The sequence below is a fragment of the Haliotis rubra genome, unplaced genomic scaffold, assembly GCF_003918875.1.
Source record: "Haliotis rubra isolate DU_JTF1 unplaced genomic scaffold, ASM391887v1 Scf135, whole genome shotgun sequence".
Taxonomy (NCBI): domain Eukaryota; kingdom Metazoa; phylum Mollusca; class Gastropoda; order Lepetellida; family Haliotidae; genus Haliotis; species Haliotis rubra.
In genome coordinates this window covers 804,049-823,434 of record NW_025765281.1, presented here as the reverse complement: position 1 = coordinate 823,434, position 19,386 = coordinate 804,049, and the positions used below count along the sequence as shown (strand labels likewise).

At 45.9% G+C, this 19,386-nt stretch overlaps 2 protein-coding genes across 2 annotated transcripts in view; both read left to right on the top strand.

Annotated features, from left to right (window-relative positions):
- Positions 1 to 9,510, top strand: part of LOC124267935 (katanin p80 WD40 repeat-containing subunit B1-like) — a 31,535-nt gene extending 22,025 nt beyond the window's left edge. Inside the window, 6 exon segments of the mRNA XM_046702929.1 lie at positions 1,755 to 2,113; positions 3,797 to 3,955; positions 4,455 to 4,531; positions 5,975 to 6,049; positions 6,650 to 6,766; positions 7,360 to 9,510. Coding sequence (XP_046558885.1) covers positions 1,755 to 2,113; positions 3,797 to 3,955; positions 4,455 to 4,531; positions 5,975 to 6,049; positions 6,650 to 6,766; positions 7,360 to 7,492 — 920 coding nt within the window. The 3' untranslated portion in view covers positions 7,493 to 9,510.
- Positions 9,511 to 9,557: 47 nt separating this feature from the next.
- On the top strand, positions 9,558 to 11,572 carry LOC124267937. The gene is made up of 3 exons (XM_046702931.1): positions 9,558 to 9,694; positions 10,094 to 10,236; positions 10,395 to 11,572. Exons 1-3 carry the CDS (start codon positions 9,558 to 9,560, stop codon positions 10,601 to 10,603), a joined length of 489 nt encoding a protein of 162 aa, XP_046558887.1. The 3' UTR covers positions 10,604 to 11,572.
- The last annotated feature ends 7,814 nt before the right edge of the window (positions 11,573 to 19,386 follow it).

Below are 19,386 nucleotides of genomic sequence, written 5' to 3'. Positions count from 1 at the left end.
TTGATGTGGACATATGGGATAATCAGGGGAAACTAGCATCCAACCTGAAAAACAGGGATATAGTGATCAGCCTTTTCTGTCTCTGGTGCTGAACTAAAAACCATTGAATATAAATTTAATCTGGTGAAACTTGCTACACAGGTCAGCCTAGTGACAAACTTTGAAAGTTATATGTATTTATTTATGTTTTGGATTTTACTGAAAATGAGTGCAGTGCTTGTTTCTTGAGCATAACTCCCAAACCATTGAAATTTCCTTAGGAACTACTAGTACAGATCTGTCATACTATTCTACTGGTGCCTTCAAATGATTTGTCATATTGAAAGATACTCAGTAGCATTGCTCCTTAACTGGAGGTATCCCATGTTAGTGAACCCAAAATGGGATATAAATAGCAAAATGAACTGCACCAGACAGTGGTCATATGCCAGTTCCTGATGACTCTTGTTTTCCAATTTTGTTTTTCTCCAAGAATAAGTTGTATGTTGAAACCCTGACTGATAATATTATATTATATCCTATGCCCAACTAACGTCCCCTGTCTCCTGCACCAAGCCATTAAGTTTTGTATCCCCAAGTACATAAATATGGATATGATTGGAAAGAGTAACCAGTGCCTTACGTTTGCTTTAAATCCGAGTTACCTCCCTTTCTTTTTCACTGTAACCAACTGAAACTGGCAAATGGTGGCTCATAGGAGCATCACATCTGGTGAAACAGCACCAGGCACTGTGGGCGAGTTGCGGTGAATTGGGTTTAACGTTGTACTTAAGATTATTTCGCTCATATGACGACGTGCATGCATGTGTATGTGTGGCTGCTTGTATTAGCCCAGACTTAAGCAGGTTTTATACTGCCAGCTCAATGAGATACCATGACACATTATACTGACTCTGAGCTGACCTGTCCTTGTTGTACCCATTAATGCCGAGAGCCAGGCAGGGCCCAACAAGTACCACATCTTAACGTCTTTTGGTGTGACGCAGCCGGGGATCGAACCCAGAACCTTCCACTCTCCGGGCGGATGCTCTAGCCACTACACCACGGAGGCGGTCAGGCATTGTGGGAGGATAAAGGACTTGAACAGTTCTCATATAATACTGTTGAACATTAATGGTTACAAGGCCCTCAATAGTTGCTCCAGTACAAGCATGTAATCCTTGTCACTGAAAACAGCAGTGACAATACGTCACTTACTCATCAACCTCTAAGTACAAACACACCAAATATTATTACCGGTATAACACTGACAGTAAGTTTCATCGTTGTGTCCAACCAGATCATGCATGACTAAGTCATTCTGTTTTAACTTGGCTTGTTTCTGCGTAAGCTAAATGAGACAACATGGCTGAAGTGTATGCTATTGCAAACAATTGTCGGTGTTGGTTATTTGTCACCAATGGATTTTATGAAGTTATTGTTGCAAACAATATTTTGGATATTCAAAGATAGAATTGTATTTTGAAATCATAGACAATTTCAGTTTCTTTTGGAAACCAAGTAAATTACTTTTTCTGTGTATCAATGCCTGTATTTAGTTGCTGCAACATGTACAAGAAACAAGCCAGGTCAAAGCCATTGCATACTGGAAAATGATAGTGTTGTAGCACTTAATATAATGACTGCTTGCATTGTGTCCTTGACTGAATTATTGTGATGATGTTTTAGAATAATTTTTTAATTTTGACTTTGAAGTGAACAGACAATGCATTCCCCTTGCTGAATATCTAACGTACATGATGACTTGATTGCAGTCGCTGAGCCAGAGAGAACATCAGATAGACGATCAAATACATCTGCTGATAGAAAGACACACAAAGTAGTACATTCCCCACCCAGAAAAGCTGAACGAGACCCTCCAAGGAGAGTTGAAAGGTCACCACCTCAAGATCCTCCACCAAGAGATCCGCCACCACGGAGAATTGAGAGGTCACCTCCTCGGGACTCGCCCCGGAGAATCGAGAGATCACCACCCCGAGAAGCCCCACGGGCAAGAGACCCTTCCCCTCCCAGGAGGAAGGAGCCCTCACCCCCACGTCGAGAGCAAGCTACCAGGAACATCTCCTCCGCCCACAACAAGGGTTCTGGGATAGCTGCAGAGGACTTCCTCTCTGTAAGTTGTGGCTTGTTGTTTCAGTGACGCCAGTACCCAGTGCTCGGTGTTAGATCAGCTGGTTGACACACTGTGTGTTGTGGCTTGTTGTTTCAATGACGCCAGTACCCAGTGCTCGGTGTTAGATCAGCTGGTTGGCACACTGTGTGTTGTGGCTTGTTGTTTCAATGACGCCAGTACCCAGTGCTCGGTGTTAGATCAGCTGGTTGGCACACTGTGTGTTGTGGCTTGTTGTTTCAATGACGCCAGTACCCAGTGCTCGGTGTTAGATCAGCTGGTTGGCACACTGTATGTTGTGGCTTGTTGTTTCAATGAAGCCAGTACCCAGTGCTCGGTGTTAGATCAGCTGGTTGGCACACTGTATGTTGTGGCTTGTTGTTTCAATGACGCCAGTACCCAGTGCTCGGTGTTAGATCAGCTGGTTGACACACTGTGTGTTGTGGCTTGTTGTTTCAATGACGCCAGTACCCAGTGCTCGGTGTTAGATCAGCTGGTTGACACACTGTGTGTTGTGGCTTGTTGTTTCAATGAATGACGCCAGTACCCAGTGCTCTGTGTGTTGTGGCTTTGTTGTTAGAGTCAGTTAGATGTGCACACCTGTATGTTGTGGCTTGTTGTTTCAGTGACGCCAGTACCCAGTGCTCGGTGTTAGATCAGCTGGTTGACACACTGTGTGTTGTTGAACCCTGATGGTGTGGTTCACTGCTCAGTACATCAACAGGGATTTACAGGACGCTAATTCCTGCATCCTAAACACATAAAAATTGACAATGGATGCAACAAAATTTATTAGCGCGTCCATGGAGGGACTCAGATAAAGTCCAAATACTTTTTGTAAAAATTCCAGTCAAGTGACAATAAGTTAGCACTGAGTTTGTTACGAGCTGGGTTATAGTATTATTTGCAATTTAATTACTGTACAATGTGATGATCATGATGCACAATACAATAACAGTATTAATAATAATATTTAAGACCCCCAGTTTTTTGTCCAGGACCCCTGAAAATTAAGAGTGTGAGTCCCAGGGACCCTCAAATACAAGACTCCATGTAAATCCCTGCATCAGCCACTGGACTCCCTGGTCCAGACTTGAACTGACCCTGTAAATATACATGAAATAGTTCACACTTGGCAGAAAACTCTCTCTCGTGTCAACATTGTGATATTTTGGCAAATTTGGTGAAGTTTTGGGTTCTTCATTTGCTAAACTCGGATTTTGAAAAGGAAGAAAACTAACTTTCTCTTTGCTCTGCCTCCTTGGCCTGGGATGATGTATGTCCCTACCCAGGCAGTTCCTTTGTTGTGATGTATGAACTACAAGAAAGAGGAATGTACTTGCTTAGCAGTCAAACACACCTCCTGATAAGTCTTGTTTACTGAGAATTACTGTTTTGTCATATTTGTGTGAATAAGTTCCCTGTTTTGCATCATGGCCATTAATTCTATATTCAATACATTTTCTATTGAAGTCCTCTAAATGTTCTTCGGCAGACCTTACTGTTAGTGCACGTGAACTTGGCAGAAAAACATGATACATGAAATACAGTGGGGAATAACCAACTTGCCACACCCTCACAAGGAACTTGTATTATTTTTGATTATATTTATCAGAATAAGTCTGTAATTTATTATGTTTTGTGATACAATCAGTTTTGAGATTCATTGTGTATATATTGTCACAGAAAGCCGACTATGACAGGGGAGGTAACTCCAGCAACATGTCTGAGTCCGAGGTGCTGTCTTCAATCCAGAAGGGCCATGACGCCATGATGAAGGTCATGACAAGTCGGGGGCGGAATCTGCAGATAGTCCGCGCCATGTGGACATCAGGAAATACCAAGGTAAATGTTTTATATCACGCAATATTACTAGCTGTCGTGTTGTGGTGTAAGTGCAGGACCTGATGTATACCAGTAACAATGGTCAAAGTAAACACTATCTATAGATAATCACCTGCAGTATAGATCTTAATGCTGCCAATGAGCTTGACAACGATAAAAGTGTCTGTTCCAAAATGCTGCCATTACAGTAAAACATTTCAGTTGACACCTGTCAGTGTTAAGGAAATGCCTATCAGTAAACCAAGTGTAGGCAGGTTGATGTATTGGTTGAAGTAACCAGGGAATTGTGGATAGTCTGTCGCAATGAGTGAGTGGTGTGACTCCATAGGATGGGGGACCTTACACAATGGATAGATTATCATTAATTATGAATCCCATGAGAATCCTGACTAGAAGTCATCTTCAGCAATCTTGCAAGAGGTGATATGCAGATATGGGGAGACTGTTACAGTCCATGCTTGAACACTAGGGATGGTATCATACATATACTTTTTCACAGACTGCCATAGACTCTGCTCTGAGTATGAAAGATCCAGCAGTGATGATTGACATCCTCAATGTTCTCAACACCAAGACGTGAGTATAAATACCATCTGATCATATGTCAATCTTAGGTCATGTGAGGTACTATGAGTGATCTGAGGTACTGTGGGTCATCTGAAGTACTATGGGTCATGTGAGGTCCTGTGGGTCATGTGAGGTACTGTGGGTCATCTGAGGTACTATGGGTCATGTGGGGTACCGTGGGTCATGTGAGGTACTGTGGACCATTTGAGGTATCGTGGGTCATGTGAGGTACCGTGGGTCATGTGAGGTACTGTGGGTACTGTGGGTCATGTGAGGTACCGTATGTGAGGTACCGTGGGTCATGGGAGGTACTGACGGTCATGGGATGTACCGTGGGTAATGGGAGGGGTACCGTGGGTCATGTGGGGTACCGTGGGCCATGTGAGGTACCGTGGGCCATGGGAGGTACCGTGGACCATGTGAGGTACCATGGGCCATGTGAGGTACCGTGGACCATGTGAGGTACCGTGGGCCATGTGAGGTACCGTGGACCATGTGAGGTACCGTGGGTCATGTGAGGTACCATGGGTCATGTGCGGTACCGTGGGTCATGCGAGGTACCGTGGGTTCATGTGAGGTACTGTGGGTCATGTGAGGTACCGTGGAACCGTGGGTCATGTGAGGTACCGTGGGTCATGTGAGGTACCGTGGACCATGTGAGGTACCGTGGGTCATGTGAGGTACCGTGGGTCATGTGAGGTACCGTGGGTCATGTGAGGTACCGTGGGTCATGTGAGGTACCCGTGGTTCATGTGAGGTACTGTGGGTCATGTGAGGTACCGTGGAGGTACCGTGGGTCATGTGAGGTACCGTGGGTCATGTGAGGTACCGTGGGTCATGTGAGGTACCGTGGGTCATGTGAGGTACTGTGGGTCATGTAGGTCACTGTGGAACCGTGGGTCATGTGGAGGTACATGTGGGTCATGTGAGTCACCGTGGGTCATGTGAGGTACCGTGGGTCATGTGAGGTACCGTGGGTCATGTGAGGTACCGTGGGTCATGTGAGGTACCGTCGGTCACCGTGGGTCATGTGAGGTACTATGGGTCATGTGGGTGGGTCAGGTACCGTGGGTCATGTGAGGTACCGTGGGTCATGTGAGGTACTATGGGTCACCATGGTTCGTGGGTCCGTGTGAGGTACTGTGGGTCATGTGAGGTACCATGGTTCATGTGAGATACCGTGGGTCATGTGAGGTACCGTTGGTCATGTGAGGTACTGTGGGTCATGTGAGGTACCATGTGTCATCTGAGGTACTATGGGTAAATGTACTAAAGGGTTGTGTTTCTTAGGCAAACTATGTAAGTGTGATTGAGGTTTGCATTAAGTTAAAAAATTGATTAATTTTATTATTATTTATTATTAATTTTCTGGGTATAAACAAAACGTATATGATACAGTCGTCAAAGGAGCTTCTTCCTGTCATGTCTCACCCCAACCTGTTTCCCGTGCAGGTCTCTGTGGAACCTGGATCTCTGTTCCACCCTTCTGCCTCATCTCAAAGATATGCTCAACAGCAAATATGAAAGGTGGGTCCATCATCTCCACTCCCCAAGTGAGGCTTGTATCTTGTGTTCCCCACAGCTGAACACGTTGTATGCCAATCACAAGTTTCACATGTTGGCAAAATAGGCATCTCTTGGCGTTCTTTGTTACCGCCAGGAGACGATTGCTTCTGTGCCAGACATTTATACTACGAGTATATTTATGGTGGCAGTCAACGTGTTAAAACAAACAACATACATTCGTCCCCATACGACTACGATATGTGGGTATTTTAATCAGATCTTTTATGCCAGTACAATACCCCCTACTTAAGGATCTGACACGTTCTCCATGAGGGGTTGGTTGCATCAGGTGAATTTAGAAACCTAGATGCTGATTGGCTGATATTAAGTTCATCTGATGCAACCTCCAATGGGAGCTTTGTCAAATGTTCACACAGCGAGAGAGGTACAAAATTATAATTTTTCTCGAATGAATTCTCTGGTCCACTGTCAACACTGTTACTAGTATTTTATTCCACTGCCTATTCATTGATGAAGGAACAAGGAACTCTTCAGCATAATCACATCTGCCATTTCAAGCTTTCAAGGATGGGAACCCTGAGTCTGGTGTTCTGTTTTCAGCTATGTACTTACTACTGCTACGTCTATCAAACTGATCCTGCGGAACATGGGCCCCGTGATAAAGGCCAACATGACAGCGCCCCCTAGTATAGGTGTCGACATATCTAGGGAAGAGAGGTAAGAATACATGCATACTATAGTATGACTTAAAATGGTTTAAATTAATGTTCAAGATTATTGCACTTCTACTGAGGCATGTGTTCATGCAGTCCTGGGTGAACTAACACTATACAAGCAGTAATGGTACATGAACGTATGTACACATCACTATAAAAGCAGTAATCATGATGTTAACCTCATTTCACCATCTCATTGCCCTCAATCTGAATCTAACCCATGCTTGTCATAGGAGGCAACTATTTGGATCAGGTGGTCAGACTGGCAACTTGGTTGACACATGTCATTCATTGTATCCCAATTGAGTAGATCTATGCCCATGATGTTGATCACTGGATTGTCTGGTCCAGATTTGATTGTTTTACAGACCGCCTCCGTACAGCTGGAATATTGCTGAGTGTGGCGTTAAACAACCAACCAACCAATCTGAATCTCCCAATAGCCAGGTCCAAATTCAATTTTTCATAGTTAATGATGATTTGGTGGTTTAGTTGATAAGTTCCAAGTTGGACTATAGTCAGCTGGACTATAGCTGAGTCTGGCACTAAGGAACAAACAAGTGACTGTTGAACCATGACTGTATATGTTGGCAGGCACCAGAAGTGTCACACCTGCTACATGTCGCTGATGGACATCCGTCTGCTGCTGGAGAAGAGGCAGGGACTGGCTGGGAAGCTCGGCAGCACCTTCAAGGAGGTGATGCTGCTCATGGGAACCCTGGACTGATCACCTGCAGCAACATGTTGACCAGTGGGCTGGAAGACAAGGGAGGGAGGGCAGGTGTCATCAGCTTTGCTAAACTGTCTGAAGATTAACACGATTGTGTCCACTGCTGATCTGGACAGTGTTTGTGGCTTAACTAGAGCGTGTCTGCAGCTGGTATGCCTGAACATTAACAGGATAATGTCGGAGTCAATCATGGCTGATTGGCACAAAATACTACAAAGATATACATTTACGACAAGTCTGTTTTCCTGAATTCATATAATTGTCAAGATCTGTGTGTGTGAAATGCATTTGAATAATGTGGGACATAGGAGAGACTGGATCGTCCATGGACCCATGGCTACAAGATGTCTACAGTGTAGGGCTCAGTGGGGTTTATTGGTCCATGGCAGAAATATGTCCACTACATCCGGCAGGATCAGTGGTTTGGGGGTCAGTGGATCCATGGCCACAAGATGTCCGCTACATCAGGCAGGATCAGTGGTTTGGGAGTCAGTGGATCCATGGCCACAAGATGTCAGCTACATCAGGCAGGATCAGTGGTTTGGGAGTCAATGGATCCATGGCCACAAGATGTCAGCTACATCAGGCAGGATCAGTGGTTTGGGGGTCAATGGATCCATGGCCACAAGATGTCAGCTACATCAGGCAGGATCAGTGGTTTGGGGGTCAATGGATCCATGGCCACAAGATGTCAGCTACATCAGGCAGGATCAGTGGTTTGGGGGTCAATGGATCCATGGCCACAAGATGTCAGGATCAGTAGGGTTGAAGTTTGATGGATCCATGGAAACATGATGTCCATTACATCAGGATCAGTTGTCGAAGGTTCTGTGACCACTACAACAGGATCAATGGGTTACTGGTCCATGGATCTGTGGCCACAAGATGTCACTACATCAGGATCAGTGGGGTTGACTCTCCTACCCACTGGTTCTAATGTACCTCGTGTGCATTTTTCTGATGTACCTCGTGTGTACTGTAATGAGTTTGGTATTTATTGCAGAGATTTATTCGAGTGTTGATTCCTGAACCTTGCACCTGAAGGAAGTAAGAATTCAGATAAAAAGTTCAAGAAACAATGTATAAAACCTCACAAGCAATATATGTACTTGAGATATGATACATCTGTGTTGTACTCTATTGGTGCAGACTGAACACTGCTGTCCAGTTTCGTGCATCAGTGCTGTGTGTCACTTTGAATCAGTGTTGCCAGATGATTCCATACCACAATAGATGCCTAGTGTTCCTGTCGGTGTTCCAGATGAACACCAGAGTCTCCAGTCCTGGTCTGTGACTGTGACTGAAGCAATGGAGGGAGACAGTCATGTGTCCAGCCAGTCACGTGTCCAGCCAGTCATGTGTCCAGGTGTTCTGAGTGCCCTGACTCTCGTCCATCATCCAGTGCTCATGTGGCCCAGCATATTTTGACCTTCCTTCCAACAACCTTACACCCTTCAAAACCATTCATGGACTGAACATTACACAGAATGGAACGTCCTACTTTCTACATTGAGGGCTGGCTGGTAGCAATGGATAATTGATGAAAATGGCAAAGTCATTTTGCTTGTGAAATGAGGTTCTGAAATTATTTTCACAAACATGACATTATTATTTGTATAAAGAGAAGTACGATGTGAGCTAATGGTTGCAGATGTCATGAAGTACATAACACGCTTTTGTTTGGAGTGAATCAAATAAGTGCTTCAGTGTTCAGTGTTTGAGTGTTGATGGAAGTGTAGCCTGTAATTCTCCGTCTCCTGTGTGTATATACTGATTGACTGTTTCATGAATGTTAGCTTGGTGACCCAGTTGGGTTCATATAACACGGATGTACAGAGTAGAACATGGCTATGATCACTGATGTAGCTCTCCAAACTCTCTAACAGGAATTTCAGAAGTCTTGACTCCATTACTATCACCATGGTAAATGCAGCACGTTAAGTGATGCAGTAAGTGTACCTAAGCATCTATGTATTATTTGCAATAATGAAGTTGTCAGTCACAGTTCGTGGATCAAAAACCTTTTCATCTCACACTTTCTTCCCTATTTGACAGCAGGAAAATGTATGAACTGTCGCAATTTTGCAAGAACCAGGATTCAGCAAGTTTCGACTGTCGCATCGAGTCTCGTACAGCTATGTTTTACTATGTGGATACTGAATGTGCACAGGGCTGCAACAACCCTCTCTATGCTCTCATCACTAGTGGAGATGGCCAGCTCTCATCACTAGTGGAGACGGCCAGCTGTATGCTCTCATCACTAGTGGAGACGGCCAGCTGTATGCTCTCATCACTTGTGGAGACGGCCAGCTGTATGCTCTCATCACTTGTGGAGACGGCCAGCTGTATGCTCTCATCACTTGTGGAGATGGCCATCATCACTTGTGGAGACGGCCAGCTGTATGCTCTCATCACTAGTGGAGACGGACAGCTGTATGCTCTCATCACTAGTGGAGACGGCCAGCTGTATGCTCTCATCACTAGTGGAGACGGCCAGCTGTATGCTCTCATCACTTGTGGAGACGGCCAGCTGTATGCTCTCAGTGGAGACGGCCAGCTGCATGCTATGCTCTCATCACTGTGGAGTGGCCAGCTGGCCACTTGTGGAGATGGCCAGCTGTATGCTCTCATCACTAGTGGAGACGGCCAGCTGTATGCTCTCATCACTAGTGGAGATGGACAGCTGTATGCTCTCATCACTTGTGGAGACGGACAGCTGTATGCTCTCATCACTTGTGGAGATGGCCAGCTGTATGCTCTCATCACTAGTGGAGATGGCCAGCTGTATGCTCTCATCACTAGTGGAGATGGCCAGCTGTATGCTCTCATCACTAGTGGAGATGTATGCTCTCATCACTAGTGGAGATGGACAGCTGTTATGCTCTCATCACTTGTGGAGACGGCCAGCTGTATGCACTCATCACTTGTGGAGACGGACAGCTGTATGCTCTCATCCCTTGTGGAGACGGCCAGCTGTATGCTCTCATCACTTGTGGAGACGGACAGCTGTATGCTCTCATCACTATCTTTGATAGGAAGATTGTTCTCCCGGAGCCACACATGTTGAACATACATTTATTATATTATTTATTGAGCAGTTTTATCTGATGTATGATGTATCATGTGATTCGGTGAACAGTACCATGTTTATCCATACTGATACCAGTAGTTATGCAAGTTCCGTAAACATGGTCGTCTAGCAAAACCTGTCATTGTGTGTCTCAGTACAAGATCTCAGAATACACACTCATCTACTCACCATTACACATATTTCCTATATGTCCAGATGTAACAGAAGTTATTTAGTGAAAGGAGAATGTATTTATGGAAATATATTAATACAGGGGCTGTTACCTCATATATCGTCAGTATGTGATGTGCAGTGGTATCCTTACTGAACCTGTTATCCCTCTCAGAGAATAATCCTATATACATGTATCTTGGAACCTCCATGTGTATCCCAATCAATGGAGTAGCCTCATGGTTAAAGCGTTTGCTCATTACACCAAGGGTTCAATTCCCCACATACATACAATGTGTGAAGCTCATTTCTGGTGTCCCCTGCCGTGATATTGCTGGAATATTGCAAAAACAAGCATAAAACCCAGATCACTCACTCAGTGTATATGTATCATTGCATATGAGAGTCCCTCATCTGTATTGCTTACTAAGAAAGACATAGCAAGGATATAATCTGAACTGCTGATCATAAAATGTGAATATTGTTAGTTTGATTCAAGTTACAAAATGATTGTTCATCTGCAAACTTAATGGTTTATACCACTCAAACTCAAAGGGATATTCTATGGAGACAGAAAGTGATGAATTGCTTGGACATGTTGTCAGGCAAGTAGTATGCCAAGCAACATACCAACTTGAAATCAAAATACACATTTCAATATGTTACTGTCCTTGTTTTTAAAATTGTATGAATATGATCAAAACACCGACAGCAAGGTGTATTAACCAACAAAACATCCGACATCTCGGCAATGTTTAATGTGAAGGTAATATCCATGAATAGTGATAAGGTTTCCTTCTTTTAAACTCTGTTTTATGTATGCAGGCATTCAGCTTTGTATTTTCCAGTTAGATGTTCTGTCAGTTTACAGATTGCAACATCGCTGAATTCCACACAACTCAAGCAATGTCTGATAAGGACAGGAAACACTGTCCACACGCAGTCCATAATGTCAACAGTCAGCACTTTCTCATTTCACTGAATCATGAAGTTACAAGTCCCTTTGATCTGACCATGTCTGGAATGACCTATGCAAGATGTTTAAAGTTATCGGCGCTTGTACTTCACAGATACTTTATATTTCCACTTTTATCAGCCAGTATGTACTTGGGTACAACAGTCCTTGTCATTATCGGTGTGAGTCTGATTTCATACTGTATCACTTGTAATATTTACACTTATCTTGCAGTTTTGAAACTGATTGAAGGTAGTTTTCGTTCATTTCATCTTGAGTGACAGTTACATGCGCATTGTCGCTGACACATTTCAGTGTCTTGAATTTTGACCAATGTTTTACTTTGATGGCTGTAAATATACCTCAAGACATCTGAGAAATGATTCCGTACAGTTTTGGAGGTGCTGATCTGAAAACACAGTCTAATCAGTTTTATTGAGAAATGTTCGCCAATATTATGTTTTTGCAGCATTAGGAGTTGAGTGGCAGTTTATCACACATTTCTTGGCGTTGTTAATTGCACAAGCTGGCACCATGGCTGTCAAGGTGGTGTACGGGTTGCCGAGTAACCATTCCAGTACTTAATTCAGATAGCATTGCTTGAAAACCATGTAATCATATTCATGACTATTCTATCTCATGACTTACGTAAAGAAGCTGAAGCACAACAATCCAAGACGTCATTACTGGGATTCCTCCATATTTCATTCATGCATCATATCTACTTCAAGACAGACATATGCAAGAAGTTTCTTCAGTTCATTTGACTGTACCATCTATGGTGGAGTGAATACAGCTCTGTAGAGAGAGCCTTGGCCTGTGTGACTGTACCATCTATGGTGGAGTGAATACAGCTCTGTAGAGAGAGCCTTGGCCTGTGTGACTGTACCATCTATGGTGGAGTGAATACAGTTCTGTAGAGAGAGCCTTGGCCTGTGTGACTGTACCATCTATGGTGGAGTGAATACAGCTCTGTAGAGAGAGCCTTGGCCTGTGTGACTGTACCATCTATGGTGGAGTGAATACAGTTCTGTAGAGAGCCTTGGCCTGTGTGACTGTACCATCTATGGTGGAGTGAATACAGTTCTGTAGAGAGAGCCTTGGCCTGTGTGACTGTACCATCTATGGTGGAGTGAATACAGCTCTGTAGAGAGAGCCTTGGCCTGTGTGACTGTACCATCTATGGTGGAGTGAATACAGCTCTGTAGAGAGAGCCTTGGCCTGTGTGACTGTACCATCTATGGTGGAGTGAATACAGCTCTGTAGAGAGAGCCTTGGCCTGTGTGACTGTACCATCTATGGTGGAGTGAATACAGCTCTGTAGAGAGAGCCTTGGCCTGTGTGACTGTACCATCTATGGTGGAGTGAATACAGCTTCTGTAGAGAGCCTTGGCCTGTGTGACTGTACCATCTATGGTGGAGTGAATACAGCTCTGTAGAGAGCCTTGGCCTGTGTGACTGTACCATCTATGGTGGAGTGAATACAGCTCTGTAGAGAATACAGAGTAGAGAGATGGCCTGTGTGACTGTACCATCTATGGTGGAGTGAATACAGCTCTGTAGAGAGAGCCTTGGCCTGTGTGACTGTACCATCTATGGTGGAGTGAATACAGCTCTGTAGAGAGAGCCTTGGCCTGTGTGACTGTACCATCTATGGTGGAGTGAATACAGCTCTGTAGAGAGAGCCTTGGCCTGTGTGACTGTACCATCTATGGTGGAGTGAATACAGCTCTGTAGAGAGAGCCTTGGCCTGTGTGACTGTACCATCTATGGTGGAGTGAATACAGCTCTGTAGAGAGCCTTGGCCTGTGTGACTGTACCATCTATGGTGGAGTGAATACAGCTCTGTAGAGAGAATACCTTGGCCTGTGTGACTGTACCATCTATGGTGGAGTGAATACAGCTCTGTAGAGAGAGCCTTGGCCTGTGTGACTGTACCATCTATGGTGGAGTGAATACAGCTCTGTAGAGAGAGCCTTGGCCTGTGTGACTGTACCATCTATGGTGGAGTGAATACAGCTCTGTAGAGAGAGCCTTGGCCTGTGTGACTGTACCATCTATGGTGGAGTGAATACAGCTCTGTAGAGAGAGCCTTGGCCTGTGTGACTGTACCATCTATGGTGGAGTGAATACAGTTCTGTAGAGAACCTTGGCCTGTGTGACTGTACCATCTATGGTGGAGTGAATACAGCTCTGTAGAGAGAGCCTTGGCCTGTGTGACTGTACCATCTATGGTGGAGTGAATACAGCTCTGTAGAGAGAGCCTGTGGCCTGTGTGACTGTACCATCTATGGTGGAGTGAATACAGTTCTGTAGAGAGAGCCTTGGCCTGTGTGACTGTACCATCTATGGTGGAGTGAATACAGCTCTGTAGAGAGAGCCTTGGCCTGTGTGACTGTACCATCTATGGTGGAGTGAATACAGCTCTGTAGAGAGAGCCTTGGCCTGTGTGACTGTACCATCTATGGTGGAGTGAATACAGCTCTGTAGAGAGAGCCTTGGCCTGTGTGACTGTACCATCTATGGTGGAGTGAATACAGCTCTGTAGAGAGAGCCTTGGCCTGTGTGACTGTACCATCTATGGTGGAGTGAATACAGCTCTGTAGAGAGAGCCTTGGCCTGTGTGACTGTACCATCTATGGTGGAGTGAATACAGCTCTGTAGAGAGAGCCTTGGCCTGTGTGACTGTACCATCTATGGTGGAGTGAATACAGCTCTGTAGAGAGAGGCCTTGGCCTGTGTGACTGTACCATCTATGGGTGGAGTACAATAGAGAGCCTCTGTAGTAGAGCCTTGGCCTGTGTGACTGTACCATCTATGGTGGAGTGAATACAGCTCTGTAGAGAGAGCCTTGGCCTGTGTGACTGTACCATCTATGGTGGAGTGAATACAGCTCTGTAGAGAGAGCCTTGGCCTGTGTGACTGTACCATCTATGGTGGAGTGAATACAGTTCTGTAGAGAGAGCCTTGGCCTGTGTGACTGTACCATCATCTATGGTGGAGTGAATACAGCTCTGTAGAGAGAGCCTTGGCCTGTGTGACTGTGTACCATCTATGGTGGAGTGAATACAGCTCTGTAGAGAGAGCCTTGGCCTGTGTGACTGTACCATCTATGGTGGAGTGAATACAGTTCTGTAGAGAGAGCCTTGGCCTGTGTGACTGTACCATCTATGGTGGAGTGAATACAGCTCTGTAGAGAGAGCCTTGGCCTGTGTGACTGTACCATCTATGGTGGAGTGAATACAGCTCTGTAGAGAGAGCCTTGGCCTGTGTGACTGTACCATCTATGGTGGAGTGAATACAGCTCTGTAGAGAGAGCCTTGGCCTGTGTGACTGTACCATCTATGGTGGAGTGAATACAGCTCTGTAGAGAGAGCCTTGGCCTGTGTGACTGTACCATCTATGGTGGAGTGAATACAGTTCTGTAGAGAGCCTTGGCCTGTGTGACTGTACCATCTATGGTGGAGTGAATACAGCTCTGTAGAGAGCCTTGGCCTGTGTGACTGTACCATCTATGGTGGAGTGAATACAGCTCTGTAGAGAGAGCCTTGGCCTGTGTGACTGTACCATCTATGGTGGAGTGAATACAGTTCTGTAGAGAGCCTTGGCCTGTGTGACTGTACCATCTATGGTGGAGTGAATACAGCTCTGTAGAGAGAGCCTTGGCCTGTGTGACTGTACCATCTATGGTGGAGTGAATACAGCTCTGTAGAGAGAGCCTTGGCCTGTGTGACTGTACCATCTATGGTGGAGTGAATACAGCTCTGTAGAGAGAGCCTTGGCCTGTGTGACTGTACCATCTATGGTGGAGTGAATACAGCTCTGTAGAGAGAGCCTTGGCCTGTGTGACTGTACCATCTATGGTGGAGTGAATACAGCTCTGTAGAGAGAGCCTTGGCCTTGGCCTGTGTGACTGTACCATCTATGGTGGAGTGAATACAGCTCTGTAGAGAGAGCCTTGGCCTGTGTGACTGTACCATCTATGGTGGAGTGAATACAGCTCTGTAGAGAGAGCCTTGGCCTGTGTGACTGTACCATCTATGGTGGAGTGAATACAGTTCTGTAGAGAGAGCCCTTGGCCTGTGTGACTGTACCATCTATGGTGGAGTGAATACAGCTCTGTAGAGAGAGCCTTGGCCTGTGTGACTGTACCATCTATGGTGGAGTGAATACAGCTCTATGGTGGAGTGAATACAGCTCTGTAGAGAGAGCCTTGGCCTGTGTGACTGTACCATCTATGGTGGAGTGAATACAGCTCTGTAGAGAGAGCCTTGGCCTGTGTGACTGTACCATCTATGGTGGAGTGAATACAGCTCTGTAGAGAGCCTTGGCCTGTGTGACTGTACCATGACTGTACCATCTATGGTGGAGTGAATACAGCTCTGTAGAGAGAGCCTTGGCCTGTGTGACTGTACCATCTATGGTGGAGTGAATACAGCTCTGTAGAGAGAGCCTTGGCCTGTGTGACTGTACCATCTATGGTGGAGTGAATACAGCTCTGTAGAGAGAGCCTTGGCCTGTGTGACTGTACCATCTATGGTGGAGTGAATACAGCTCTGTAGAGAGAGCCTTGGCCTGTGTGACTGTACCATCTATGGTGGAGTGAATACAGTTCTGTAGAGAGAGCCTTGGCCTGTGTGACTGTACCATCTATGGTGGAGTGAATACAGCTCTGTAGAGAGCCCTTGGCCTGTGTGACTGTACCATCTATGGTGGAGTGAATACAGCTCTGTAGAGAGAGCCTTGGCCTGTGTGACTGTGTACCATCTATGGTGGAGTGAATACAGCTCTGTAGAGAGAGCCTTGGCCTGTGTGACTGTACCATCTATGGTGGAGTGAATACAGCTCTGTAGAGAGAGCCTTGGCCTGTGTGACTGTACCATCTATGGTGGAGTGAATACAGCTCTGTAGAGAGAGCCTTGGCCTGTGTGACTGTACCATCTATGGTGGAGTGAATACAGTTCTGTAGAGAGAGGCCTTGGCCTGTGTGAATACAGACTGTACCATCTATGGTGGAGTGAATACAGCTCTGTAGAGAGAGCCTTGGCCTGTGTGTGTGACTGTACCATCTATGGTGGAGTGAATACAGTTCTGTAGAGAGTTCTTGGCCTGTGTGATGTACTCTATGGTGGAGTGAATACAGCTCTGTAGAGAGAGCCTTGGCCTGTGTCTATGGTGGAGTGAATACAGTTCTGTAGAGAGCCTTGGCCTGTGTGACTGTACCATCTATGGTGGAGTGAATACAGCTCTGTAGAGAGAGCCTTGGCCTGTGTGACTGTACCATCTATGGTGGAGTGAATACAGTTCTGTAGAGAGAGCCTTGGCCTGTGTGACTGTACCATCTATGGTGGAGTGAATACAGCTCTGTAGAGAGAGCCTTGGCCTGTGTGACTGTACCATCTATGGTGGAGTGAATACAGTTCTGTAGAGAGAGCCTTGGCCTGTGTGACTGTACCATCTATGGTGGAGTGAATACAGCTCTGTAGAGAGAGCCTTGGCCTGTGTGACTGTACCATCTATGGTGGAGTGAATACAGCTCTGTAGAGAGAGCCTTGGCCTGTGTGACTGTACCATCTATGGTGGAGTGAATACAGTTCTGTAGAGAGAGCCTTGGCCTGTGTGACTGTACCATCTATGGTGGAGTGAATACAGCTCTGTAGAGAGAGCCTTGGCCTGTGTGACTGTACCATCTATGGTGGAGTGAATACAGTTCTGTAGAGAGAGCCTTGGCCTGTGTGACTGTACCATCTATGGTGGAGTGAATACAGCTCTGTAGAGAGAGCCTTGGCCTGTGTGACTGTACCATCTATGGTGGAGTGAATACAGCTCTGTGTAGAGAGAGCCTTGGCCTGTGTGACTGTACCATCTATGGTGGAGTGAATACAGCTCTGTAGAGAGAGCCTTGGCCTGTGTGACTGTACCATCTATGGTGGAGTGAATACAGCTCTGTAGAGAGAGCCTTGGCCTGTGTGACTGTACCATCTATGGTGGAGTGAATACAGCTCTGTAGAGAGTCCCTTGGCCTGTGTGACTGTACCATCTATGGTGGAGTGAATACAGTTCTGTAGAGAGAGCCTTGGCCTGTGTGACTGTACCATCTATGGTGGAGTGAATACAGCTCTGTAGAGAGAGCCTTGGCCTGTGTGACTGTACCATCTATGGTGGAGTGAATACAGCTCTGTAGAGAGAGCCTTGGCCTGTGTGACTGTACCATCTATGGTGGAGTGAATACAGTTCTGTAGAGAGAGCTGGCCTGTGTGACTGTACATCTATGGTGGAGTGAATACAGTTCTGTGTAGAGAGAGAGCCTTGGCCTGTGTGACTGTACCATCTATGGTGGAGTGAATACAGCTCTGTAGAGAGAGCCTTGGCCTGTGTGACTGTACCATCTATGGTGGAGTGAATACAGCTCTGTAGAGAGAGCCTTGGCCTGTGTGACTGTACCATCTATGGTGGAGTGAATACAGCTCTGTAGAGAGCCTTGGCCTGTGTGACTGTACCATCTATGGTGGAGTGAATACAGCTCCTTGGCCTGTGTGAGTAGAGAGCCTTGGCCTGTGTGACTGTACCATCTATGGTGGAGTGAATACAGTTCTGTAGAGAGAGCCTTGGCCTGTGTGACTGTACCATCTATGGTGGAGTGAATACAGCTCTGTAGAGAGAGCCTTGGCCTGTGTGACTGTACCATCTATGGTGGAGTGAATACAGCTCTGTAGAGAGAGCCTTGGCCTGTGTGACTGTACCATCTATGGTGGAGTGAATACAGTTCTGTAGAGAGAGCCTTGGCCTGTGTGACTGTACCATCTATGGTGGAGTGAATACAGTTCTGTAGAGAGCCTTGGCCTGTGTGACTGTACCATCTATGGTGGAGTGAATACAGCTCTGTAGAGAGAGCCTTGGCCTGTGTGACTGTACCATCTATGGTGGAGTGAATACAGCTCTGTAGAGAGAGCCTTGGCCTGTGTGACTGTACCATCTATGGTGGAGTGAATACAGCCTCTGTAGAGAGCCTTGGCCTGTGTGACTGTACCATCTATGGTGGAGTGAATACAGTTCTGTAGAGAGAGCCTTGGCCTGTGTGACTGTACCATCTATGGTGGAGTGAATACAGCTCTGTAGAGAGAGCCTTGGCCTGTGTGACTGTACCATCTATGGTGGAGTGAATACAGCTCTGTAGAGAGAGCCTTGGCCTGTGTGACTGTACCATCTATGGTGGAGTGAATACAGTTCTGTAGAGAGCCTTGGCCTGTGTGACTGTACCATCTATGGTGGAGTGAATACAGCTCTGTAGAGAGAGCCCTTGGCCTGTGTGACTGACTGTACCATCTATGGTGGAGTGAATACAGCTCTGTAGAGAGAGCCTTGGCCTGTGTGACTGTACCATCTATGGTGGAGTGAATACAGCTCTGTAGAGAGCCTTGGCCTGTGTGACTGTACCATCTATGGTGGAGTGAATACAGTTCTGTAGAGAGCCTTGGCCTGTGTGACTGTACCATCTATGGTGGAGTGAATACAGCTCTGTAGAGAGAGCCTTGGCCTGTGTGACTGTACCATCTATGGTGGAGTGAATACAGCTCTGTAGAGAGAGCCTTGGCCTGTGTGACTGTACCATCTATGGTGGAGTGAATACAGCTCTGTAGAGAGAGCCTTGGCCTGTGTGACTGTACCATCTATGGTGGAGTGAATACAGCTCTG